Raw genomic sequence first — 25,593 nt, forward strand, 5'->3', positions numbered from 1 at the left:
CCGCTGCGGAGGGGTGACCCCAGGGAGAAGGATGAGACCCCGAAGCCCCTGCAGAAAGGCTCTCGGCTGCTGTTTGAGGCCGTGCAGGCTGCTGGAGGGTTTCCTAGAAGAGGTTTGCTGCGAACTGATGGGAACGCAGGCATTGGCTATAGCAGAAAAAATGAGGGTTTTGCCAGAAAAGCTGGTAACCGGTGGCCTCAGACCCCACAGCCGGGCAGCATTAACCCCCACTGACGCGCTGAACAAACCCTCTGCGAGATCCTAAAGGCACGCAGGGAGCCCAGGCTGGCTGGCAGTAAGGTTTTTCTCCCCCGATAATGACTTCTGACAGCGCTCGGGTCGCTGTAGCCGCGGCCGTCCCCATCACACGCCGTCCCCGGGCACCCACGTGAGCACACCCCGGCACGCTTTCGCACCCGGGATGCTAAATCCCAGCACCCACGATGGGAAGCGCCCACGCAGACCCAGCCAGACGCTCACGGGCAAGCCGGAAAACCGTGGTTATTCCTACTTCTTTTTTTCCTCGTTGCTCATTTTATACGCCGGCCGCCCAATTATTTCCCAGGCCGGCTCTGCCCCGTGGTGCCTTTTGGCAATCGCACGGAAGGACGCCTGAAAAATCAGGACTGGCTCTGAAAGCACCGAGAAACCAAGAAAACACACTTGGGGGGAGGGAGAAATTGATCCCCGTGGTCCCAGGTGATGAGGTTTTGGGGATAGCCCAATAAAACCACAAGCGTTAGGGCTCTCTTGTCCTTCACCTTGCCCACCTTCACCCCAAAATGCCCCAAATCCGGCGGTTGGTACGTTCAGCGCCTTCCTGCCTGGCAGATCTCCCAGGTGGGAAATAGGGTCCCCCAGGACCAAGATCCTTCATCACAGAAAGCCCCTGGGTAGGGAGATGCCTCTACCCTCGCTTTGCCACCGTCGGATCCCTGGATCCCAGCCCCACAGCGAGCGCCACTTTGCGGTGGGGTAGGACCCCGAATTCGGCGGCTTCCACAACCGCAACGCTCACACGGTCCTTGGGGACGCGGGGACGGCTGCACCCCCAGCGAGCCGGTACCGAAAACACCGATCCAGAAAGCTCTTTATGTTTGTAAATGCAATTAATAAAGAGATTTCCCGGTTTTGTGGAGGCAGAAATGAAACTCGTTTCAACAGGTGCCTTCACCCACCCGGTTACGGGGTTCGATGGGCAGCGCGGCCCCTCCAAAGCACCGAACGCGGAGCGGGGGGCGCTGCTGACAGCACCCAAAAACGCCTCGTGGGAGACGCTCGACAGCCCTGTCACCCGCTCGGCGACCAGCCCGGCTCCAGCAACCCGCTGCGGGTCCCTCGGCCACCCGCCGGCCACCCCGTCACCTCGCGTTAGCGCCGGGCATCCGGGCGTTCGCCGCTTCGCCCCGTCAGACGCAGCAGCGGCTGCTAAAAAGCAGGTCACCCAATCCAGGGCGGGTGATTTCGGACTTCCCTCTCTGTTCCCACCAGGGAAAGGGGATGTCAATGGTCTCAATGACTTTTTCTCCCCGTTTTCCAAGCGCTGGAGGTGCTGCCGTACGGCCGGAGCATCATCCGCTCCCGGGTACCACTCACCTCTCCCGGAGGGATGCCCGAAGGTTGGGCTCAGGGCTGGCAGGTGTGCGGAGCTCGGGACGTCGGCGGGAGGGTTGAGGAGGCGGCAGCTGGGCACTTCCATCTGGTGACAGCACCGAAGGTCCCACGCGGTGGCCGGAGACCACCGGACTGAGGTCTCAGCGCCGCGCCCCGCACCTCGGCGTTTTGCCGCTCCGCAGCGCGGGGCCCCTCCGCGCGTTGCCGCTGTCGTTTCTGCCATCTAGAGGGGACGTTTCCCCATTGCAAAGGCGTCCCTCGAAATATCACGAAACGTCATGATTCAGGAAAAAAAAAAAAACAATAAAAAAAATATATATGTATATATAAAAAAACCCCAGTCCATCACTCACCACCGCAGGAAGAGCCTGGCCGCAGCGATTCACACCGCCAGGGTGGGGGAAGCTGGGTGCTGTGAAAGCAGGTCCACCCCCAGAATAATTCTGGGGAGCGTTTTCCTGCTCGTTTAACCACAGCTAGAACCCTGTGCCCTTGACGCTCATGACAACAGAAAGGAGGATTTCAGCCTCGCCTGGGAAAGATCTATTTAAAACAGCACCGAGAGAGGGAAACGATCAAAATCATCATCAAAGCCTCTTTCTGAACGCAAGCGGGGTGCTACAAGGGTGGCCCGAGGTCTGGTTCTGCCTGCTGCTGTCCGTGAGGGAGCATGGAGCTTGGTCCATTAGGTGACCTGGACCAAGAGGGGCTGTGAGAAGAGCAGCTGGGTAAAGCGGAGAGATGAGGTACGGAGAGGAGGGAACCCAACAGCTGAGTTTAAGGTACAACCACGCCCCAGTGAGACGGGGGGTTTTGGGGGGAGAAAATATCGCAGCCTGGCTCCTGCAGTCCAGCTCTTCGCGGCCTGCACGACAGCAGCTTGATCTGGGCTCGGTTTGGGGCAGGGGTCGGGGGGGAGGAGGAGGCTGGAAGCCTCCAGCTGCGGGGTGGCAGCTCTGCAGGACTCACGCCCTTTGTCAAAGATCGAAGGCAAAACGCCTGTGGGCTCCAGGAGAACAGGCTGTGGGATGAGCGGCCCTGCCAGCGGCTGGGCCTGCCCTCCAGGGAGGAATCAGCCCCTCCAGGGAGGCACCAGCCCCTCCAGGGAGGCACCAGCCCCTCCAGGGAGGAATCAGCCCCTCCAGGGAGGCACCAGCCCCTCCAGGGAGGCACCAGCCCCTCCAGGGAGGCACCAGCCCCTCCAGGGAGGCACCAGCCCCTCCAGGGAGGCACCAGCCCCTCCAGGGAGGCACCAGCCCCTCCAGGGAGGAATCAGCCCCTCCAGGGAGGCACCATCCTCTCCAGGGAGGATCAGCCCCTCCAGGGAGGCACCATCCTCTCCAGGGAGGAATCAGCCCCTCCAGGGAGGCACCAGCCCCTCCAGGGAGGCACCAGCCCCTCCAGGGAGGCACCAGCCCCTCCAGGGAGGAATCAGCCCCCCCAGGGGGGCACCAGCCCCTCCAGGGAGGCACCAGCCCCTCCAGGGAGGCACCAGCCCCTCCAGGGAGGCACCAGCCCCTCCAGGGAGGCTCAGGATAGGACCTGCTGGAGGGACCAAAGGGCTCAGAAGTTCCACGAAAGCATCGAGGCGAAGGCTGGAGAAAAGTGAAGGGCAAAGCATCTTCCCAGCCCGCGTTGGGCAAAGCTCTCCAGGTCTTGAGACCAGCAACGAGGGCCAGCAGCCAGATCAAACGGATCCCTGCTAGGAAAAGGGGTTTATTGCTGCCCTCAAGCCAAAAAGCTGCGGAAGGAAAGCTTTCCTCCCTCAGCCTGGGGTGTCCTAGGTTACAGTGTAAAATGTGCCCCAAAAAAAAGTATTCTATGACCATCTTCAGGAGCTGTTGAGACCAGGTGGGGCGGTGCTCCCTGCCTCCCCCCTCTGGACTATCTCCTGTTCATGGGCACAACAATGCCTTATCGCCTGACCCATCGGTAACTCGCTCCTGGACTATCTCCTGTTCATGGCCCATCAAGGAACTGCCTCACGACTCCCCATCCCAGTGTGAGATGCTCCACCCCGGGGGGAAGGAGCCAAGCAGTCCATGCCAAATAAAAACTGAGATCTCCAACACCCGAGCAGCCTTCTTCCACTGGATTCCCAGAGGAGTTTTTCCCCCCACTGGAGTTCCAGAGGACAAGAGCTACCTACCTACCACTGGACCTTCGGAGGAAGACCAGACCCTTTTACCTGATCGCTGCTTCCACAGAACTACATCCATCGCTTCAGGAGGACTGCAGCCAGCATCTTATCGGACTGCTACTGCCACCCTAACAGGGTGTCAGTTGTATTTCTGACTCTGTCCGTGTAAACCAGGGGGTTGTTTGTTTTTCCCTGCCTTGTGTTATATATATATATATATATATTAGTAGAGAACTGTTATTCCTATTCCCCATATCTTTGCCTGAAGGCCCGTTAATTTCAAAATTACAATAATTTGGAGGGAAGGGGGTTGCATTTTCCATTTCAAGGGAGGCTCCTGCCTTCCTCCGCAGACACCTGTCTTTCAAACCAAGACATGGGGGTATAAAAATCCTCCTGCGCCTACGCTCAAGCGGAACGACAAGTACAGGACGGCAGAAGAGAAGCTCACAGGATTTCTCTCCCCTCAGGGAAAGAAAAAAATAAAAGGCAGTGGATAGATCACACCCTGCTGACCCTTCCCGGCTCCTCTCGGCTTGTTAAACCAACCCATCTGTCCCCCAGGACTGCGGTTAGAGCTGCTCCGCCACAGCGACACCCAACACCGCAGAGGCTGAGGGTGGTGGGCCCAGGCCACGAGAAACACCCGGAGGAGCTGTAGCCAGATCCACAAAAAGAGGCAGGAACCCCGGGGGAGGAAGAGGATGGGCAGCCTCGTGACACCAGGTGCCTGGGGGGGGGTGGGACGCCCACGCCGCACAGAAACACGAGCGTGACCGGGTTTGGTTTTCTTTCCTTTTAATAGAAACATCCTAGAGTAACTCGGGAGGAGGACCGGCCTAAAGGGAATGTCTCTTGGAATGAAACAGGGTGACGTGGTTCCGGAATGATGCGCAAAGTTAAAACGTCCAAGGAGGCTCAGCTCAGGATTTCCTGGATTCCTGGGTCTTCTTGATTTCCTGCAAGGAGATCAGGAAAACAACTGAGCATCTGCGGCTCCCGGGGAACAACTTGCACAGCTCTGGAGAGACCACGAGCGAGCAGCTCCTCAGATCAGCTCCACGTGGAGGATCTCGGAGGTTTTGGTGACAATAAAAGCAAAAAAAAACCCCCCAAAAAACCCCAACAATTTCACGCCCAAGGTTGGGCTCGGAGGCTCTTCAAGAGCTGTCCAGGGATGGGCCTTTCTTTTGCCCCTAACCCACCGGATCCGCTTCCCACTCTTGGGCCACCGATCCGCCACCGCTCACACGGGAGCAACAGCTCCAACGGGATCAAGCGAGGGCGCCAGGTCGCGTTCCTGCGGACGGGCCCTCACCTGCTCAGCCCCGAGGCGGGGCCTGCGCGGGGAGCGAGGCAGAAGAGCCCCCAGCGACTCACCTCCAGCAGGATCTCCTTCAATTCCGAATAGGCTCTTTCTAAATCGTCATTAATAATGACCAAGTCGAACAGGCCAGGCTCTTTACCTGGGGAAGATGAGGACAGAGGAGTCGGAGGAGAACGTGGCTCCTCCCTGCGGTGTCTCGTGCGTGACCCGAGCTCCTGGGGCATTTCGACGTCGTTGTTTCAGGGCTTCTCTGCCAACCGCCCACAAGAAACTGCCGTTTCCAAACCGGTGCTTAACTCAAACCCCGAGCCCTGCCAGCCCTCCTTGGAGAACCCACCTCAGATGTTCACGCAAAACCCACCTCCTAAATCACCAGCGAACCCCCCGTCTCCCCCCGGCCCGTCCCTCGAAGGGCTCTGGACTTACTAAGTTCCAAATCTACACGGGCTGCAGTCAAACGCTTCAGTAAACTTTCTTCCGTCTCCGTTTTTCGGTCACGTAGCCTTTTTTCCTAAACCCAGGGACAAACACGTGAAAGAAAGGAGCGTTCCAGGAGCCACCACCCGCCCCACGAGCCAGGGCCGGCGACCACGTGAGAGAACGTCCTGCAAAGGCCGAGGGGCCTCATCTACAGCCAAGCGGTGGCCAAGCTGAGTTTGGGCTCAAGGTCTCCCTCGCAGAGCTCAGGGGTGGTTTCTTTTTTCCCCCCCCACTCTGTTTTGGGGGTTTTTTGGGGTTGTTTTTTCTCTGGCAGGTGCTGCTGGGGGATGAAATTTCCCTCTGGTGCTGGTGGTTTCCTCCTCCACAAACTCAACGGGAAACACAGACCGACCGAGAGCAAGAGGGCAGAGCCAGGAGCCGTGGCCTCCTACTCCTTGCACGGCTTCAGCAGGTCGCACACACGCGCCCACACCCCCCTCTGAACCCCGCCAGCGATCTCCCTCCTGCGAGGGGCGCACCCTGACCGCTACGCAGCGCCCCCAGAGGGACGTGGGATCCCCAGTGCTGCAAGAACCAGCCTCGCCCAGTTTAACTGCTGGAGGCCAAGCCTCATGCAAAAACCTCCTCCACCCCGCAGCGTTAAGCACAACTAATGCATTCAAAGGGTGGCCACGTGTCCTGGTTTGGGCTAAATCAGAACTAATTCTGGTTTAGTGCTTTAACTTTTCAGTCAAGTCTCCTCTAACGGCACTTTCTGAACCAGCAGCACGGTTTTCCAGCCAGGGACTGCTCCAGCAGTGCCAACCCCTGATGTTTATAGTTGGTACCAAGGGATGGGATGCAGAGAGGCCCTGCCTGGGACTGGTTCTTGGAGCGACCAAGGTCACTGCTGAGTCTTGTGCCCGTGTTGGGGTGCAGGAGGGAAAAGGGTCCCCAGCCCGAAAAAGGCCGCCCCTGCAGGGAGGAGCGAACCGGCCAGGGGACCCAAACCTGACCCACCGAGTGTTCCACCCCACGGACGGCACGGTCAGTGCAAAGCTGAGGGGTCCCCAGGGTCAAGCTCTCTTCTTCGGTGGCGACACCTGAGGAGGGCTCTGTCTGTCCTTCTGTCGTCCATCCCGACCCGTGCGTCCCTGAATCCAGGGCCTGAGTCCAGCTCCTGCCTCCCGTCCCTGTCTGCTGCCCAGTCCAGCCTGGGACTGCCCCAGTGCCAGCCCTGCAGTGTGGTGGGGATGTGTCATCATCGGGGTGGGGGGAGCTGAGTTTGCTATTGGTTTTGTGTAATTTGTACATATTGTATATATTCCATTATTTCCTTATTCTTATTATTTTCTTTTCTTGTTATTATTTCATTAAAGCTGTTTTAGTTTTCTTTTCCAAACCATAGTGTCTCTCTCCCTTGTTCTCTCTCCTTTTCCCTTTTTGGGAGGGGAGAGGGGTTAGTAGAGAGCGTCTGTCATTCGTCAGTGGCCGGCCCAGCCTCAACCCGTGACACCACGCCGCGAGGTAAACGCGCCAAGGCGTGGAAACCGTACGGGAGGGACTCAACAAAACAAGAGCACAGGGAGATTTCTCCATCCCTGGGGAGCCAGAACACTGGGGAGCCGGACTGGGCAGAGGTAGGTCTGCTCCGAAATGTCCTCCCCACCCATTCTACAGGCCTGAAAAAAAACAGAGAGGAACCCACGAGGGGGAAACCACCCCCCCCCACCACCCCCCGTGGCTTCCGAGCGAGAGGCCGATTCCCTCCAACTGCCTAAGGGCAAAGGAAGGCGGTGGCTCACCAAGACGTCTATGGACGGCGGCTGCACGGAGATGTAGATGGGGTTGAGGTCCGTCCTCTTGATGTTCTTCACCCCCTGGATGTCGATGTCGAGGACGCAGATCTGGTTCTGGGCCTGAACAGCCTGCACTGCGCCTTTACTGGGGAGAGAGCAAAGCGGGAAGGGGGTCAGCGGGTCCCCCGCCAGCAGCAGGGCTTCACCTCACAGGGTTCCTCCGTGCCCAAATCATGGCAGGAGAGGAGACAGAGCCTGCTGTGCTCTTGTGAAACGGTTTCTCTTCCCCCGGGTGTCCTCTGCGTCCCTGGCGGGGGGAGCAGGGACCTGCTGTGTCTCCTGCTAGAGAGGCCGGCGAAACCACGACGGAAGGTGTGGAAGTGGGTGACGTGCAACGGCCCCACGAGCAGCGTGGCTCGGGTACGGTCTGTAAAGCTCCTTTGCCAACCAGGAGCCACCTTCAACGAGCAGAAACACCGAGCACTTTCCTTCCCCAGGGATCCAGCAGTTTCTCCTGAAGGATGCCTGATGGGATGCTCCCGCCTGGGTCGCAAGATGCACAGTTAAGGAAATATTTTTGCAGGGGTGCTTCCTGGATGTCATTAAAGTCAGGATCTCTTCCCCAACACGAGGGAACTGCCTCGAGCTTGCTCCTGAACACCTACAACTCTCCCTTGAACAGCAGCTGACCCTCTCCTGGCGCACTGGGGGGGCCTGGACTCGTTACTGGGTGGCAGCCTTCTCGGGGGACTTTTCAGTCGGTATTTGCCCAGCGCTGGGCACCGGGTCTCCTTTAAGCCACAGGGCTCTGTGGCACGACGGGCAGAGCGGAGGGAAGCCCTGCCAGGCGCTCAGAGGTGGCACTGTAGGTTTTGAGGGAGTCAAGGCAGGAGGTCAGGCGATGGAAGCAGAGATTAAGAGAAAACGCTGCCCGACAGCCGGCCTCCAACTTGCTCGATTCCCTGCCCACACCCAGGGCTCAACTCCCTGCCCGTATCTCTTTGGACCTCACCTTCTCACCCTGCACCACCGAGGTTCGCTCTCTAGTACCTTCTGCAAAGACGTGCTGAAAACAGAATTCCTTAAAGAAATGCTCCTGTGCTGTCCTACACCCCAGGAAAGGGGAGTCACAGCTCCAGCGAAAACAGGATTCAGGATCCCCAGCTCTCACCAGCCCAGCTCCCCGCTGGAGAAGACAGGGTCTTCACCAGCCCAGAGGGAGAACGCCCAGAGGTGTCACGCAAGAGCTGCCTGTGGCCACGGCGTGAGCAGAGGAAGATGTGACAGCACAGAGAGTCCTGAACCCACGGATACTGCTGCAAACACAGCGAGGGCGGAGGCAGGACGAGCAGAAGGTGCTTCTCAGGGGAACAGGGGGCAGAGCTGAGATGGGAAAAGCTGTAAAGACTTTTCTGGGAGCCCAGAAAAGCCCCAGGGAACAGAGACGAGCGACAGAACAGCCTGACAGCACCTCTGCGAGCTCCTCAGCCCAGACTGGGGGCGGGGAAGAGCAGGCAGACGGGCAGCCTCGGGGTCCCGCAGCGCTCTGGTTAGTGCAGCAGGGTCTCCTGCTGCGATGGGGGGGGTCACGCAGGAGGATGGAGGTGGCTGGGGACTTTTTTTTTTTTCTCCTGACCTGGGAGTCCCACAACACAGTCACAAACTCCACCAGGATGGAGAAAGCCGAAGGGAAGCTGCGAGACCAGCACCGTGGCCTGTACGAGGTTTGCTGCCTCGCCCGGGTGGGCAGCACCGAGAGCCCAAATCTCAGCCCGAGTCACTCCTAAGCCGCAAAACCTCCCCAAACCTGCTTGGTTTGCCACGTGAAAGCCACAGGCTTCACCTGGTGTCACCACGTACCAACTAACTCCTGCTACAAGCGGCCTACAAAGAGCCAGCAGCTCGTAGAGCCCCGAGAAAGAGACCTCCATGCCTGCACTCCGATTTCGGCCTCTAGTGTAAGGTGGCTTCAACGGAATTCTGGTGTCTGTGGGCAGGAGTCAGCGCTATCCCACAGACAGGGCCCTTGCAGGGCTCTTAAATGAAGCATTTAGTTATTCATTCTTATTAGCTGATGAGATTTGGGGAGCAGAAACGCTGGGTGAAGTCTGCAGCCATTCCGAGAAGCACGAGGGACCCTCTCCATTTTACCACACAACTCATTAGAAAGACCCTTAGAGGAAACCAAGAGCTTAACTTAGAGCTCGGAGAGTTTCTGCATTTATTTTGTTTCCAAACTGGTCTTTACGGCCGAGATGGCTGGGGTTAATTTCAGCCTCCCACCCTGCACACCCACCACCACAGGCAGAGGGGAGCCCAAGGGAAGCCCAGGGAGAAAAGCACCTCAGAAATAAACCCAAGCTCGTCGTTTCCTTTGGTTAAAGCACCCAATTCCTGCGCATTTCAAGGGAATTGCCTGAGGAGTGAGGTCTTCTCGGCCTCCAACCTGAGGAAAAAGCACCCAAATCAACTCCACCATCATCAGGCACCGGAAAGCAGCCGCCTCCTCCCCGCGGCGGCTGGCGGGGTTCAGCAGGACGCACGCGAAGGCAGGAGGCCCGTCCTACGTGGGATGGAGGAGCCTGAACTGGGTTTCTCCTCGATGCTGGGATGGTGTTTGGAAGATGAGCTGTTGGGTTTCGCTTCTCTTGCCAACCCAGCGAGGCTGGAAGCGTCAAGGGCAGGGGAGGGGACCGGGCTCCTCCATCAGCCCAGCAGCGGCGCCCGCGTACGAGGGAACGGCCGCGCCAAAAATCCCCAGCCCTTCCTTCAGAGCCCCGCACCTACAGCACGTGCGGCCTGGGGGCCTTTGGCTGGCATCTCCCCTGAGGAAACCATCCTCAGAAGGGAACTTGGCCGTCTCCAAAAAAAAAGAAAAAAACCCAAATCCTCAAAAAAAAACCCCAACCCCAACCGAACCCCAAACTCTTGAAGAAACGCAAGTCTTCCTGAGAAGCATTTCAGGCAAATTAACGCAACTCATTAAATATCTCAAGCAACATTTTACTTTCCTCCTGAGCAGGTCCTTTACTACAGTGCCACCCTTTTCTCACGATAATTACATAAGATCTCTGACTTCTAATTAACATGACAGCTTAACGTTTTATTGATCATCGGCCCCAACGCCGAGGGCAATGCTATTTTAAAATCCACCTAATGTTAAATTTTTTAACGTCCAGGCAAAGGGGGCCATGCAATTTCTTTGGAAACTCTGTACCAAAGCAGCACATGGATTTGTTTCACAGCAGCCAACACGGGTATCATCGCTTCTGCTCCCGAATTCATCCTATTTAGGCCCTGGGGTAACGAGAGGGAGTCTCCGCTCTGCCCACTACCCTCTGCAAGCACTTGGAAAACGTTAAGGAGCACAAATAATCCGGGAAAATGCAAGGAAAGCGTTAAGCACGTGCAGAGCCTCTCGTAAGACAAGGGATGATTTAATTGTGGTGAGCCAGCTCCCTGCAACCGCTCACTTTGCCATCTTAATAACGCTAAAGACCCCGCTGTCACAATGAAAGGCTTTGCTTATGGCAAGAATCTGCGTGTTTGGGGGAAAAAAAACCCAGTGTCTCCAGATTAAAAATAGCTTTTTTTTCCCTTCACCATCACCTCAGCTCCCGGCACCACGGGGGCTCAGCACCTGAACTGCCTACCTCGTCCCGTACATGTTTCCGGAGAACTCCGCGTGCTCGATGAATTCACCCGCTTCGATCTCCTTCTGCATTTCCTCTCTGGTCACAAAGTGGTAATCTAGATGGGGAAAATGAGGAAAAAGACCCAGAAATTAACAGCTTTGAAGGTCAAGTTCATGGTCAAGATGACACCTACGGGTGCTTCGGGGAGAAGCATCTTCCAATCCGCTTTGGGCTGGCAGACTGCAGATATCTGCGGCATCCCCTCTCCACGCCAGCTGCCCAGACACCTGCTCAAAATGTTTTGGAGCTTTCTGCGTGGCCAGAAATGCTGCTGTTGACCCCCTTTTTCACGCCCTTTCCTGGGAATCTCCCCTCCGGGGTGTGGGACAGATCACGGCAGGACTGCCAAGGCCCTGAATTTGAAAGCGTTTAGGATTAAAGACGAGAAAGGGAGATAAAAGGGAAGATCAGAATCGAACGAATTCCAAAGGAATGTTTCCTATCTTCTGTGGAAATTCCTCCCTTTCACTTCAGAGCGAAAACTGCCGTCAGAAATGAAGACCAAACCTCACTTGATTCTTTCCGAACCACACAAACCCACCGGGGAACAGAAAAGCAGCTGGACACGAGCTCTTTCTGAAGATCAAGACACCTCGTTCAGCAGCTGCATTTCCCAAAGCAGCGGGGGTTCGAGGCGCCTCACCAGCACTTACCTGGCACTCTGGAAAAAATCAATGCCCAAGTGCAGACCAAGGGGCTTCCACCAAGCTTTGAAACCTCTCAGAGCGCCTCGCCAAGGAACCTGGCAGCGTGCGCTCCATCCCTGTTGACGTTTTTAACACCTGACTAAATTTTGGGGTTGTTCTGCCAAGCCAACCCCGCTGTTACCTTCTCCCCAACGCACGGCACGTGCTGCAGAAGAGCCATAAACGGCCACAGCCTCCCTGCCACCGAGATGAAGGACCATATTTCTCTACGTGGGGCCTATTTACACCTCAAATACATCACTACTGAATGTCTGCCTCGGGAAGCGCACCCTGGGAACGTAAAGGTAGGGATAACTTATCTGCCGGCGGGGATTCATACATGCCCTTCACAGAAAAACTTGGAATTTTTCAGAGGAATTGCGTGCCAAGCCCGCTGAGACAGGCCCAACTGCAACACGCTCACCTTTGCCGTTTACTTCTCCGGGTCTTGGCTGCCTTGTGGTATCTGTAAGCGAACAAACAAACAAAAAAACCCCACCTTGTAAATTTTGTAGGCCACCCAAGGAAGGGAAAGTATCAAAAAAAAGCAGCAGATTAAGCCAATCACGTGGTAAAAGTGATCCTCTACTTAAAATGATCACAGCCTCTGGAATCAGCTCGTGCAGCGCACGACGACACGCGGGATTATTGGCCTTTAATCGAAGAATCCCAGATAATCTGAAAACAAACAATTAAAGATCGTCACAGCCTGAGCGGTCAGCGTGGGACTTACCAGGCTGGGCTTAAGTTTTCAGCTCGGCTACGGCCCTCCTGGGTAATCCTAGCCACCTTACTCAGGGCTCTGGCAAACTTCAGGGGAATTAGCCGTGCCCTGCTTCGCCGCCACCTGCAGTTTGAAAGCTCACACAGCACCTACACGGGCGCTGAAAATAGCCAGATTTAAGAAAAAAAGGCCAACGCCTGCAGGAGGCAGGTGAATACATCAGGCAGCCTTTGAACCCCGCTGGAAGCGTCTCAAACTGGCATTATTTGAAGCACACAACCAAAAAAAAAAGGAGCTGATGGTCACCTAAGCGGCCTCTGGAGATTTAGGCAAAAAAAAAAATATCTACCAAGAGGCAACGTTGGGGAAAAATGATGCGATTTAGTTGGGGCTGAGATGAGAGATTCAGCTGAATGGAGAGCGTAGGATGAAAGACGTGAGAGGAAAGATGATTTTAAGTGGTTTTCATCTCCAGTAAATTTTTTAACCACCCAGTAATTTGCCCTTTCACGGTGGAACGAACCCCGATCTCAAAGCAAGGATTTCACTCGCGGTATCCAAAGCATTAGGAGAGTAAAAACCATTTTGGTATCACGTACTTAAAAACACCTCGCAGAGCTCCAGGGAAAACCAGGTGCAGAGCCAGCCCAGACTCTGAGGGTCACCTTTAAGGTGTTGCTCAAGAAAAAGGGAAACAAAATTAGCATTGCAAGAGGCCAGAACGCCTGCAGGGAATTCCCTGCGCTTCCTGACTCGGCTGTGGATGCAGGATTTCAGCACTGCAGCCTGCAGGTAGGTGGGAGAGGGCTGAGTTTGGGTTATTTTCAACATTACAGGGAACCATCTCGGGTAGGAAAAAAAAAAGAACCCTTGGCCGGCACTTAGTGGCCAACAGAAACAGCCCACAAACCACCAGAGCCACGGCAGGAGGAGGGTGATGGGGCGAACTGTTGCGCTGACTGACCCAGGAATGAGACCGGCTTCGTGAAACTCCTTCATTTTAAATCCAAGATTCCAACGTGCAGCCCCTGGGCTGTTAAAATCCCCATCGGGTGGATGGAAAGAATTGGCTTTTGAAGAGCAGAGGGGGCGGGGGGGGGGGGGGGGGATGGATTTTGTTATTTTCAGAGCCAAAAATGGCTCAGAAAAAATCTCATCACCTCTCTGAGCTGTGTTTAGAGGTGCAGGGAGTCACCAGACCTGGAAAGGCTGCTCCTCCAGGCAAATCTCAGACTTGCCCCTCAGTACCGGGAGGAAAAAGGCCTCCTGAACCATCCCAAGTGCCCACAGACAGAGCAGGACGCAGGGAAGCCGTGGAAACCCATCGTTTGGGGCCTGAACGCGGCTACAGAAGCAGCCTCGGGGCTCGTGGCCCTGAACCCCTGTGCTGCCCTTGCCCAGAGCCGTACGGGTACTCACGGGAGACACTGAAGCCGAAGATGTTCTCATAATCTTTAAGCAATTTCTTTAACAAAGTGCTCTTCCCTGCGCCCGACGGGCCGCTCAGAACCACTGGCCTCGGTCCCTGCATGGCTAAAGAGAGAGAAAAACACGTGTCTGGTTAGAAACACCCACGAAAACACAGAGCTGAGGATTCCCAGGGGCGCTCAGCCCCACGAAGCGACGCCTATCCTTTACCCTCAGCTACAACTCGCCGCAGGCAAACCTGAAACGTTGAGGAATCACAAGCCTGGAGCTGATAGGAAGCCACTGGGAGCGAAGGGAACACCGCGGGGGGAATCCAAACAAGTATTAAATAAGCAAACTGGGAGCTGCCACCTCGGCACCACTTCAAAAGCTCCGAGCTGGGAGCCCCTGAGGAGTCAGGTATTGTTTTGGAAAGCAGACAGCAGGGGCCACCAGCAGGAGAGCTTCACCTCGCTTTGCTGCTGGCCCCAATTTCTACCTGGGCAACAAACACCTCAGGCAAATAAAGGACAAATAAAGGACACGTATCACTGCAGCGTGAGCACTCGTTCTCTAAGGACTGAGGTTAAACTCGCAGGATATAATCCAAAAAGAGGAGGAAACTGGGCTCCAGCTGCCACTGAACTGGGATAATTCCAGCCAGCTCCGTTCTCTGTCACTAGGGTTGGGTCCTGGAGGGACCCAAATGCTAGAGAAAACTTTCAGGAACGGGAGGAAAACGCCAGTCTGTGCCTGGTGACATCGGGAGACACCAGGGGACACCCACAGGCCCTGGGCAACGCCAGCTTAACGCTTGTCCTGACGGCGGTGTAGTCACAGCCCCGTCCCTCTCACGGCGGGGAAGCCTCAAGGAGAGTCTGCGGGAGACGGTGGCAAGAAGAAAAAAAAAGGATAGAAATCAGCCAGAGTTACGAGTAGGCAGCTCCGAGCGAGGGATGGGATACCCACGGGATCACCGCGCCTCTGAGGTTGCCCATTGACATCCTAGAGAGCACAAGCCACGAGCCCGATGGCCACTGACATGTTTCCCATCGGTCCTGGGATAAATATCCCCACCTTTGCCACAAGCAGGCAACGTGCTGAAGGCCAGACCCAGCAGCTCAGCAACTGCTGAACCCCAACGCCTCGCCACAGCGGCTGCGATCCGGGACACGAACCCGCTCGGGGGTTTATTTCCACGTTTCCCGGAGCACTGGCTCCAGCTCAAGGTGTCTTGTGGCGAGAGAGAAGGGTTTGGTGCCTGGTAGAGGGGAAAAACCAGGCAGCCTGGGGCCACGCAGACCTTTCTGCGGTTGTTCCTTTAGCCAGAAAGAAAAAAAATAAAAAATGGGTGTTTTCACATGCCTGCTTCTCCGGGGAGGAAAAAAGGTTCATTATCACCCTTTTATGGGAATAAAATATCAACTTATTATGGGAATAAAGAAGAAAATCCCGCAGGACAGCGCAGGGGGTACCGCTGGGGACCCCTCATCCAGCAGCAGCTTCTGAACCCGAGGTGACGACGGGAGCAGGACAACTCCAACCAGCCTGTTTGGCCTTATTTCATTTCTGCGAGCCCCTGGAAATGCGTTATTTATCAATTTTTAAACCTCACCGGCCGGGTGTGACCTCAGGAGCCACCAGCTGACAGAGGGGATAATGCCTTTCCATTTTAAATTAGAGCACGGCAATGTCACCCTGACCTTACAAGGCACTTTTCAAACAGTCTTAAGCCCAACGCCGTCTCTTACGACACCAGCCCGGGCTGCCTCCCCCAGCCCAGCCCCCCTCCAGGCTGGCCACCTCCTTCGTCACCCCTCAATCCCACCCCCCCGCAGCTCGGTGGTCACGCAGGGATCCCTCAGGCAGCACCACAGCTCTCAAACCATCGGGGTTTTCCCTCCCTTCCCCGAGGACGCTTCGCCCGCGGTTTCCCCGAGCGCCTACGGAAGGAAGGATGGGACGGTCCTGCACCAAGTCGAAGGAGATGCCGGCTCGAGTCAAAACACCGATCACCACCCGAAAGGAAACCCCTCGGGGTTTGGGGGGGTTGGGGTTTTTTTTTTTTTTTTGGCGCTGTTTGTGTCCTCCAGGTGCTGCAGCCCGTGACCCACCGCACCAGACATCCCCCAGGGACCTCGGAGGACCCGTCCCCATCGTACGTTGCGGGACGAAGCTCCATCATCCAAAAAAAAACCCACCAAAAACCCAACCACAAGGGTGAGCAAACCTTTTGGTGAAGGACCTGCCCCACCTCTCCCTTAACCCCCTGGAGAATTTCCACGTTATCACAGGGTTTGCCTCACCGCTCAACGCCGGAGGAGGAAAGCGCGTCCTCCTGCACCCCCTCGCCGCCCAAAATGCTGCTCGGGGTTCGCAGGAGGGCCGAGGGGTCTCTCCCTCTCCTCTCCCCCAAGGAAATAAACGCTCCAGAAGAGGAGCTACGACAAGGCCCGCTCCCTGCCTGCAGACCCCACGCTCACATCCCAGCTGAAGAGCTTCCCCTTCTCCCCACCCCACCCTCAAAAAATCTCACCCACCCTTTTCGCGAGCACCGATGGGCCAAAGGGGAGAATCCCAAGCCGCCCAAATCGCTTACAAGCCCCTTCACTCAACTCCAAACTGGGAAAGGGGTCAGAGGAAAGGGTAGAGCTGGCTGGGAGCGGGCTCGGACGCATCCTCACCTTGGGTTTTTCTTCCCTTTCGGCCGAGGTCTCGCGTCCAGCTCCGAGCGAGCCGGCAGAGCGCCGGGCTATTTGTGAGCTGCCTAAACCCTTAAATACCAAGCCACGATTTTCAGATGGCCAATGACAACCACTCGCTGGCCTTTAATCTCCTCTCAGCCTCTGCTCCCCCGGCTGGCACCGCCGACAGGTGCCGGCCCGGTGCTTCGGCAAACGGCAAAACCTTCCCCGTCACCTCACGCCAACGTAAAGGCACCGGGGGCGGCGGGGGGGGGGGGGGGAGAGCTGCTCTGCTACGGCACCTCCCCGGCTCCCTCGGGTCGGAGAGGGGCTCAGGAAAGCTCCAGCCCACCCTCCTTCTGGCAACACCAAACCCAGGGACGGGCCCTTGGATGACATCAGGCAAAAAGCCCGCGGGCTCGCAAGGTGCCACACGCACGTTGCACCCCCAGAGGTGGCGTGGGGGAGGCGATTCTGCTGGAAAAATCCCTCCGGGCTGGGGTTCGGGCAGGATTTTGGCAGACGAGGCTTCTCTCGAAGCCTGCGGGGCTGTTGCCTCCAGCCACGGGTTCACGATAACCACGGGGAAAGTCCCGCTCAGCTGCGAACCTCCCAGCCAGCACCTCCACGGTGGGAGCCTGCAGGGGCTGTGCCGCCCTGGCTGCCTGAAAAAGCACGGGTGGGGCATCAGGGGAAGAGGGAGACGCTCTCCTTTGCCTTATTCCTTTTTTTTTTCCCCCCAAAAAAACCCCTCAGAACTAAAGTAAGAGAAGACAAACGGGTTGTAATCAGTCTGACTTCTTTGGGAAGCGGCTAAAAATAAACCAAGAGACTCGCAGGTGCTTCCTCTCTCCTCCCTTCTCTTTTGCTGCAGAGGAAAACAAGATTTAGGGGGGAAAGAAGAAAAAAAAGCCATTTCCACTGCCAGGTGAAGCCCTCGTGGGGGGCAGAGGGCAAACCCCCGGCTGCCAAACCGGGAATCTGCGTCCCAGAGCAGACCCAGCTCCCGCAGAGCTTTTTTTGGAAGGTGCCCACTGCCTGACAGCGGTGTGGGATTTTGGGGGGGGGGGGGGGGGGGGGGCAGCTGCTTGGGGCCAGGGAGGCAAAGGATGAAGAGGTGAAGCAAGGAGACGAGCTCTGCCTCGAGGTGGGAGCGGGTGTCCTCACCTCCACCTGGTTCGACAGATCCCTGACCCCCAGGAATCGCCGGGCTGCCCGGCGGTGCTGCCCTCACCAGGCTCCTCCGCTCCCCTAGATCCATCAAACACAGCTCCGCTCCCTCCAGCAACCTGAAACCCTCAAAAACCCCACAATTAAAGCACCAAAAAAACCCCCCAAAAGCCTGAGAAAACCAAATCTGGTAGACACGGGCCTTTTTAAACCTCCTCTTGGGTTCCCAGCCCAGAAAACCATCTGCCTGTCGCGTTTTCAAGCTCTTTGCAGCAGCAACGTTACAGGTACGTATTTATTTTGGGCAGCAGCTCAATTTCCACCCCCCCCCCCCCCCCCCTTTGCTCAGATTTTGGCATTTTCAGAGCAGCCAATCCATAAAGATGTAGCACAGAAGGTCTCTCGCCTCCGCTGGGTTACCCCTAAAATGGTTTATGGCTCTCACCACCCCCGCAGGCAAGGGAGCAGCTCGGCTCAGACAGATCCTCCCGTTTAGGGAGGTGCCGAGGGCGAGGGATGTTTCTCGATCTGCTCCCACTTGCTACTGGATTTTACCTGGGAGGCGGCAACACGCCCAGTAAAGCAAAGGACAGACATCACAAGAGTTAAATAAAATTAATGCTGATTAGCAGAGAGGCTTTAGAGAGAAGGTAGAGCCCCCTTACAAAGTCGAAAAGAAGATTAAAGGACAGTTTCCCTGGAGCCCAAAGAAAAGGTCTCCTGGATTAGGAGGATAATCCCACTCCCTATTTTTAGCAGGTTCGTGACAAAGCCGCCGCTGCCTTTTGGAAAGTTTCAGGAAAGCTGAAAGTTCAGTGTTCCCCGAGAGCAGGGAAAACGCTCGCCATCTCCAGGGCTGCGAGGAGCCCCTGGATCCACGCTCGGGGCCGGGGAACCGGGTGGGCAAAAGCTCCGGGGGTTTCGTTTGGAGTTTCCCAGCCCGCAGAGGGGTGCTGCCCTCCAGGGAATTATTGCTGCCAAGAGGAGCGGGGCATCCCCACCGGCCCACCCAGAGGCGGCGGGAAGGCTCAGTCACCTCGTTCCTGGAAACAATTAGCCGAAAAGCACTAATTAGCCCCTCTGCTGGCTGCGGTGATTCGCCACCCCCCCCCCCCCCCCCCCCCCGGCTGGGCGGGGGAGCACTCACGCCGGAGGAGGAGGAGGAGGAGGAGGAGGGAGAAACGCTTGGTCACTGCAGAAATGAGCCAGGTCCAGGGCTCAGGTGAGGCCAGGAGTCCTGCCAAAACCGAGTCCTACCGCAAACTGGACCAGTTTAACCAACCAACTGGTTTGGTTAACGGGTTTGAGGCCGTTTACCCACGCGGGGTGAAGCTCAGACAGGTGGGGGGGGGTGGGGGGGTTTGCCACCCGCCTCCCCTCACGCACGCTGTGTTTCACCACACAGAGCTTTATTTTCGGATACCCCAAGGGGGCTCACCCCAAACCCCCTCTCTGACCTCACCGACCCGCAGGGGACCCGCAAACACCCCCCCCCCCCCCCCCCTTTGCCTCATCTAACCCGGGGAAAAGGGGGGGGGTGTGGTATCTCAGAGCCACCCCCGAGCAGCAGCGGCGGCGATGAGGGACCCCAGCGGGGCTGGAGGGGACACCCCCAGCCCTAGAGCAGCCCGGGGGGGGTTCGGCCTCTCCCACCCCCCGCTGCCGTCCTGCGTGGGCAAAGCGACCTCCGAGGGTCTCGGCACCCCCGGGGCCGCCCTTCGGCCGAGGGTCCCCGTGAAGGCGGGGGTTGGGTGGGGGGCACCCCCAGGCCTCACCCCCCGCCCCGCTCCCCTGCCCCAACCGGGCCGGGCCCCTGAGGGAGGGAGGGCGGGGGCTCCGCACCCCCGGGACGGGACAGGCCGCGCCCCCGCCCGCCGCCGCGCTCACCCCGGGCGATCGCACCGCGCAGCCGCCGCCAGCTCATGGCGGGGAGGGGGGGGGGGTGGGGGGTTGGGGGGGGGGGGGGGGGGAAGGGAGGGATGTCGGTCCCGGCAGCCCCCGCGCCGCCGCCGCCGCGCCGTGACGTCAGGCGGAAAAGGAGCGCCGCGCACGCACCGGAGGGTGCGGTCACGTGAGCGGGGGGCGGCGGGGCAGACCCGAGCGGGGGGGGGGGGGGGGCACGGCGGTGCTGGGGGGGGGGGCGCCTGGGGCTGAACCGTGATGGCGGCTGAAAAGGGGGGGTGGGGGGGGGTGGTCAGGCTTGGGCCGGGCTATGAATGATGGCGGGGGTGCGGTGGGCCGAACCACAGCGCGGGGGGGGGGGGGGGGGCTGTCTTGGGCTGAACCATATTGGGGGTGGGAGGGGGCGTAGTGGGGCTGAACCATGATGGGGTGGGGGGGGGGCGTAGTGGGGTTGAACCATGATGGGGATGGGGGAGCCATCGTTGGGCTGAACCATGATTGGGGGGGGCATAGTGGGGCTGAACCATGATGGGGTGGGGGGGGGCGTAGTGGGGCTGAACCATGATGGGGATGGGGGGGGCATAGGGGGCTGAACCATGATGGGGATGCGGGGGCATAGTGGGGCTGAACCATGATGGGGGTGGGTGGGGACATAGGGGGTTGAACCATGATGGAGGGGGGGGGGCATAGTGGGGCTGAACCATGATGGGGGTGGGTGGGGACATAGGGGGTTGAACCATGATGGACGGGGGGGGGCATAGTGGGGCTGAACCATGATGGGGGTGGGTGGGGACATAGTGGAGCTGAACCATGATGGGGTGGGGGGGGCATAGTGGGGCTGAACCATGATGGGGGTGGGGGGAGACATCGTTGGGCTGAACCATGGCGGGGCCATCATGGGGCAACCATGGTGGGGCTGGTACATGATGGGACCTGGGGGGGGAGGGCTGGGCTGTGATGGAGACACAGGGCTGTCACACCCCCCCCCCCCCCCCCCCCCCCCCCCCAGGAGAGCTCCTTGTCCCCCAGGGTGTCCCCAGGAGGCCGCCTCACCTCCCGCTCCCTCTGCCAGGGGGCTCTGCGGCAGCTCTGGCCTCGCTCGCCTGGACTAAGATGGCGGCCGCGAGCCGGGCGCTGAGGTGAGCATGGCGGGGGGGGTGGCCGTAGTGACCCCGGGAAAGCACCCAGGGTCCTTCAGCGGGAGCCTCGGTGGTGCTGGGTTCGCGTCCTCCACGGCGTCCCCTTCGCCGTCCCGCCAGCGCCCTGCGCCTCGACGCCGTCCCCAGGCTGCTGCCGGCCGTCGCCACCTCCAGCCGCCGCAACTCCAACCGCGCCGCCATCTCCCACCTCCACCGCCAGCTCTACGGCCGGCTCTACCCCGTCCTCCTGGTCCGGACCGACGGCTCCACCGTCCGCCTCCGTTACAAGGAGCCCAAGAGGATCCTCGTGGTAAGGCGGGTGGGGGCAGGTTTGGGGGGGGGGACGGGGGGACGGGGACGAGGTGAGGTCCGTGGGGGGCTTCACGCCGTCGCCCTCAGCTGCCCCTGGACAGCAACACCCTGCCCGAGGCGGAGCGCAAGGCCCGGCTGCGCCGGCAGTTCCCCAGCAGACTCAAGGCCAGGACGGAGGAAACCTTCGAGGGCATCGATTTGGCCACTTACAAGCGGTTCTGGAAGAAGTGAGGCTCTTGGATGAAAAAAAAATAAAGCAATTTAAAAAAAACCCCAACAAACCAACGAAGGTGGGAAATGAGTCGTTGTGGGGCGCTTTGGTGGGGGGTGGTTTGCCTCGGTTCCCACAAACCGGGGCCCGTCCCTGCTGTGCCAAACGCCGATCCACACCCAGGGTCGAGGGGTTTTATTCCAGTGATGGAAGCACAAGGGTGGTGGTGGGGGCGTGTCTGTCCCCAGGCAGCACATTGCCTCAGCCTTTTCCATAAGTATACACTTAAATAATATATATTCATCATCGTTCCCTTCGGTGATGGGTTCTTCTTCCTCGCTTCTCGTGCGGATTAGCGCCCAGCCTCTGTCTTCCTCTTCTGTTGTCTGTTTTGGGTAGGTGGTATCCATGGGTAGGTGGTCAGTGAGTTGGCAGTTGCCATCTCCCCTTGCTGGGATGAGCTGTTGCCTCCTCCTCCTCTCGTCTTGGCGGTCCCGAGCCGTTCTCCGGGGTTTGCCGCCCAAATCCATCACCCTTTTCTGACAGCCACGTTGTCTCATAGTTCCTCAATCTGCTCTTAAACCGTGCCCACCTCCTGTTTCCCCACAGTTGGACCAGGACCCCACAAAGGGCTCTGAGCAGCTCCCCAGCGGCTTCAATCGCCTTTTCCATTTCATGAATACCAATGATAACACCACCACCCCCCCCCCGCTCCGTGCTTCAGTGGTATCGCCCGCTTCGCCAACACCCCCACCCCCCCCCCAAGTCACTCAGCGCGGTGGTAGCGGCCGGGGCGGGGCGGGAGGGGAGCGCGCGGGCCGCGGGGCCCGGAGCGGCGCGCGAGGTGCGTGCGGGGGGGGGGGGGGGGCGGGAGAGGGAGGGGGGAGGAGGAGGAGGAGGAGGAAGAAGAAGAAGGAGGGGGGGGGGGCGTGTGTGACCCCGCGGTTTGCAGCCGCCCTCCTCCCCCCCCGGGACGAGCGACACCCCCCCCGGCCAGTGCAACACAACCCCCCCCCCCCCATTCCAGGCCTTGCACCCCCCCCCCCCCCGGAGCTTTGGTGACCCCCCCCGGCTCCGGGGGGGGGGGCATATTTGTTCCCCCCCCCCCAAGGTTTGCAGGGAGGAGCTGGGTGGGTGGGGGTACAATCCCGGCGCTGACACCCCCACCCCCCTCTTTTGCAGGTCCCCCACCCTCCCTGCCCCCCCCACCTAAACCCCGGCGCCATGTTCGGCTCATCCCGAGGGGGGGTCCGGGGGGGCCAGGACCAGTTCAGCTGGGAGGATGTCAAGACGGACAAACAGCGGGAAAACTACCTGGGTAAGGGCCGGCCTTCCCCAAACACACCCCCTCCCCCCCTTCCCCATCCTCCCTGTCCCCCCCTCGGCACGGTTTTTGGGGTGCGGTGACATTTTTTTTTGGGGGGGGGGGGGGGGGTGTCTTGCTCCCCACAGGGAACTCCCTGATGGCGCCGGTGGGCCGGTGGCAGAAGGGGAAGGACCTGACCTGGTACGCCAAGGGCAAGAAGGAGACAGCCCCGCCGTTGTCCCGGGAGGAAGAACTGGCCGCCGTCCGCCTGGCCGAGCGGGAGGCCATGATGGCAGCCCTGTGAGCCCCCCACCCCCCCCCTAAAAAAAACCAAGGGGTACAAGGCATCGCCCCCCCCCCCCCTCACCTCGCTTTCTGTCCGTAGGGGCTACAAGAGCGTCAAGAGGCAGCCCGCCGCCCTCAGCAAGGAGGTAAGGGGGGACCCACCAGCCCCCCAGCACCGCCTCAGGCTGGTGTGTGTCGTGTCCCCCCCCCGCGGGGTCTGGTTTTTGGGGGGACACCGGCACAGGGTGCTCTGTGTGTGTGTGGTCTCCCGTCTCCCCCCCCCCCAGGACCTGGCCGAGGTGTGCAAGCGGGACGGCGTCGAGCGGGACGAGAAGGACGCCGTGGACCGAGTGGTGGGTTTGGGCAGCTCCAGGTACGTGGGGGGCGTCCCCCGCCCCAAACCGCCCCGTTTCAGCCTCATTTGATTGTTCTCAATACATTTTGTGGGGTTTTTTGGTTTGTTTTTCTTCGTTTCATGACTCGTGGCTGCGTCTCTCGCCAGCGGCAGCGCCGGGCGGGTGATGCTCTCCAAGGAGGACAAGGAGGCGGCCAAGATGGGGCTCTCCGTCTTCACGGTACGGTACAGCACGTGGGGAGGTGGGAAAAAGGCGGGAAAAGGCGAAAAACCTCACCCCCACCCCTGCCCCACACTGAGGGGCGGGAACGCAGAGCCGGGCCGTGGCAGAGACCCGCGAGAGCGCCCGTGCCGGGGGCGCAGAGCTCGGCTGGGGTCGGGTCAGAGGCGGCTCTCGAGGGTCCTGGGGTTTTGTTTCCCAGATTGCATTTAATTTTTATGTCGTTTTATTTTTTCCCAAATTATTTTTTTTTTCCAAATTAAATTTTTATTTTTTCCCCCAATTAAATTCAATTTTTGTTTCATTTTATTTTTTTCCAAATTTAAATTTTAATTATTTTTTTCCAAAATTAAATTTTTAATTTTAAGCTTTCCAAATTTAATTTTTTATTTTAATTTTAATTTTTCTCCAATTTTTGCTTCATTTTACTATTTTCCAAATTTAATGTAATTTTTATTTCATTTTTCCCCAAGCTAAATGAAATTTTTTCATTTAAATTTTTTCCAAATTTAATTTTTAATGATGTTTTCCCCAAATGGAACTTGTTTCATTTTAATTTTCCCAATTTAATTTTAATTATGTTTTCCTCAAATGAAATTAAACTTGTTTCAGTTTAGTTTTCCAAATTTAATTTTTAATGATGTTTTCCCCACATTGAATTGAACTTGTTTCATTTTAATTTTCCAAATTTACTTCTAATTATTTTTCCCCGAAATGAAATCAAACTTTTGTTTCATTTTAATTTTCCAAACTTAATTTTTAATTATTTTTCCCCAAATTGAACTTGTTTCAAATTTAATTTTTATTTAGTTTTCCTCAAAACTAGATTTGGTTTTAGTTTTTCCAAATTTAATTTTTTAGTGAATTCTAATTTTCCCCGATCTAATTTCTGCTCCGTTTTAACATTTTCCAAATTCAACCTCCTTTTTATTGAATTTTCGTTGGTTTTTCCACGTGAAATCTAATCTTTAAGGGGAGAACTTCCCTCTTCCTCCCGGCCCGAAGCCCCCGGCTCACGGCTGCGCTCCCTCTCTCTCCCCTCTCCGCCCCAGCACCAGAAAGTCTCCAGCAGCCCCGAGGCCTCCGGCGCCAGGAAGAAGCAGGAGAAGGAGGAGAAGGTGGAGGAGCACCGGTGAGGAAACCCCCAGAAACGGCCTTTCTTGGGGCGGGGGGATATTTTGCCAAATGCTTCTACGGCTCCGTTTGGCATCGGGCTTGTTCTGCTTCTGCCTGAATCACCCCCAAACCCGCTGGTTTGCCCCCAAAACCTCTTTTTTGGGGGTTTTGTGTTGGTTTTTTTTGTTTTTTTTTTTTGCTGGGCTGCTCCTTGGCCAAGCGGGACGTTGGGATGCGCCTGGAGGGAGGGACGGGGATGAGCTTTTGGAGGGGGGCGCGGGGCAGGGATCCTCAGCGCTTGGCCTCCTCCTCGCAGACCCGAGGGTGGCAAAAAATCCAAAAAGGAGAAAAAGAAGAAAAAAAAGAAGAAACAGAAGAAGGAGAAGAAGAAGGACAAGCACCACAAGAGGGACGCTGCCCCCTCGTCCTCCGATTCCTCTCCGGCCCGGGATCAGAGGTAGCTGGGCTGAGCCCTGAGCCGCGAGGCCGCGGCTGGCACCAGGATGCCCCATCGGCATCGCCCGGCTTTCCCAAAAATCCCTTTTTCCCCCCCAGAATCCCCTTGTTGGTCTCCCCACTGTCCCTGACCCCTCCCTCCCCGCAGGCCCCACCGAAGGAAATCCCAGCAGCGCCCCGACACGGCGCGGCGCGGCAGCCGGCGGCGGCACGACACCGATTCCTCTGCCGGCAGCCGGGATTCGGGCCGGAGCCCCTCGCGCCGTCCGGCCCGGCGGCGCAGCCGGAGCAGGGACGGTCACGGTCGGCACCCGTCCCCGCGGCGCAAGGGGAGGAAGAGGAGCAGGACCAGGTCCCCTTCGTCCCGCGGGGTCAGGCAACGCCACGACACCGATTCGGAGGACTGAGAGGGAACGTGGGGTTTTCCCAGGGAGATCTCCTAGAGGTTATATATATTTTTTTTAAGGTTATTCAATTAAAAAAAAAGAAAAAAAAGGAAAAAAGCTGCAGCTCTGCGGTTGCCGGGGCTGAGTGTGGTGAAGGGCGTCACGTTTGGTGATGCCACCTGCCCCTTCCCTGCCCGCAGCTCCTGCCTGCAACCTGGCACAGCACCCACGGCTCCCCC

General features: G+C 57.8%; 3 protein-coding genes across 4 annotated transcripts; 2 read left to right on the plus strand and 1 right to left on the minus strand.

Moving 5' to 3' along the window:
- Positions 1-4,677: 4,677 nt before the first annotated feature.
- GUK1 (guanylate kinase 1) lies at positions 4,678-19,590 on the minus strand. Its single transcript, XM_086466833.1, has 9 exons — positions 19,554-19,590; positions 16,628-16,633; positions 13,825-13,938; positions 12,106-12,147; positions 10,954-11,050; positions 7,307-7,445; positions 5,508-5,592; positions 5,135-5,220; positions 4,678-4,713 (listed from the first exon to the last, which is right to left on the minus strand). The coding sequence occupies exons 1-9, from the start codon at positions 19,588-19,590 to the stop codon at positions 4,678-4,680; spliced, it is 642 nt and encodes a 213-aa protein (XP_086322959.1).
- Positions 19,591-20,681: 1,091 nt separating this feature from the next.
- Positions 20,682-21,250, plus strand: MRPL55 (mitochondrial ribosomal protein L55). The gene is made up of 3 exons (XM_086467143.1): positions 20,682-20,707; positions 20,828-21,017; positions 21,107-21,250. Exons 1-3 carry the CDS (start codon positions 20,682-20,684, stop codon positions 21,248-21,250), a joined length of 360 nt encoding a protein of 119 aa, XP_086323269.1.
- A 1,204-nt stretch (positions 21,251-22,454) lies between these two features.
- On the plus strand, positions 22,455-25,593 carry C6H1orf35 (chromosome 6 C1orf35 homolog). Of its 2 annotated transcripts, none has more exons than XM_086467078.1 (8): positions 22,455-22,548; positions 22,683-22,836; positions 22,922-22,967; positions 23,109-23,194; positions 23,324-23,396; positions 24,449-24,528; positions 24,829-24,969; positions 25,117-25,593. In XM_086467078.1, exons 1-8 carry the CDS (start codon positions 22,455-22,457, stop codon positions 25,373-25,375), a joined length of 933 nt encoding a protein of 310 aa, XP_086323204.1. In that variant the 3' UTR covers positions 25,376-25,593. The 2 variants fall into 2 exon arrangements, with proteins under 2 accessions (XP_086323204.1, XP_086323205.1); XM_086467079.1 differs by having other exon boundaries at positions 25,168-25,593.

Source organism: Leptosomus discolor, chromosome 6, assembly GCF_034619465.1.
Source record: "Leptosomus discolor isolate bLepDis1 chromosome 6, bLepDis1.hap2, whole genome shotgun sequence".
Taxonomy (NCBI): Eukaryota; Metazoa; Chordata; class Aves; order Leptosomiformes; family Leptosomidae; genus Leptosomus; species Leptosomus discolor.

Coding starts and splice junctions, on each gene's coding strand:
- GUK1 (XM_086466833.1), bottom strand. CDS start 19,590: ATGAGCTGGCGGCGGCTGCGCGGTGCGATCGCCCGGG. Junction 12,148..13,824: donor CTTCGGCTTCAGTGTCTCCC/GTGAGTACCCGT, acceptor GTTCGCTTACAG/ATACCACAAGGCAGCCAAGA. Junction 7,446..10,953: donor GGAAACATGTACGGGACGAG/GTAGGCAGTTCA, acceptor CTCTCTCCCCAG/TAAAGGCGCAGTGCAGGCTG.
- MRPL55 (XM_086467143.1), top strand. CDS start 20,682: ATGGCGGCCGCGAGCCGGGCGCTGAG. Junction 20,708..20,827: donor GCCGCGAGCCGGGCGCTGAG/GTGAGCATGGCG, acceptor CCGTCCCGCCAG/CGCCCTGCGCCTCGACGCCG. Junction 21,018..21,106: donor AGCCCAAGAGGATCCTCGTG/GTAAGGCGGGTG, acceptor CGTCGCCCTCAG/CTGCCCCTGGACAGCAACAC.
- C6H1orf35 (XM_086467078.1), top strand. CDS start 22,455: ATGTTCGGCTCATCCCGAGGGGGGGTCCGGGGGGGCCAGGACCAGTTC. Junction 22,968..23,108: donor CCGCCGCCCTCAGCAAGGAG/GTAAGGGGGGAC, acceptor CCCCCCCCCCAG/GACCTGGCCGAGGTGTGCAA. Junction 23,397..24,448: donor TGGGGCTCTCCGTCTTCACG/GTACGGTACAGC, acceptor TCTCCGCCCCAG/CACCAGAAAGTCTCCAGCAG.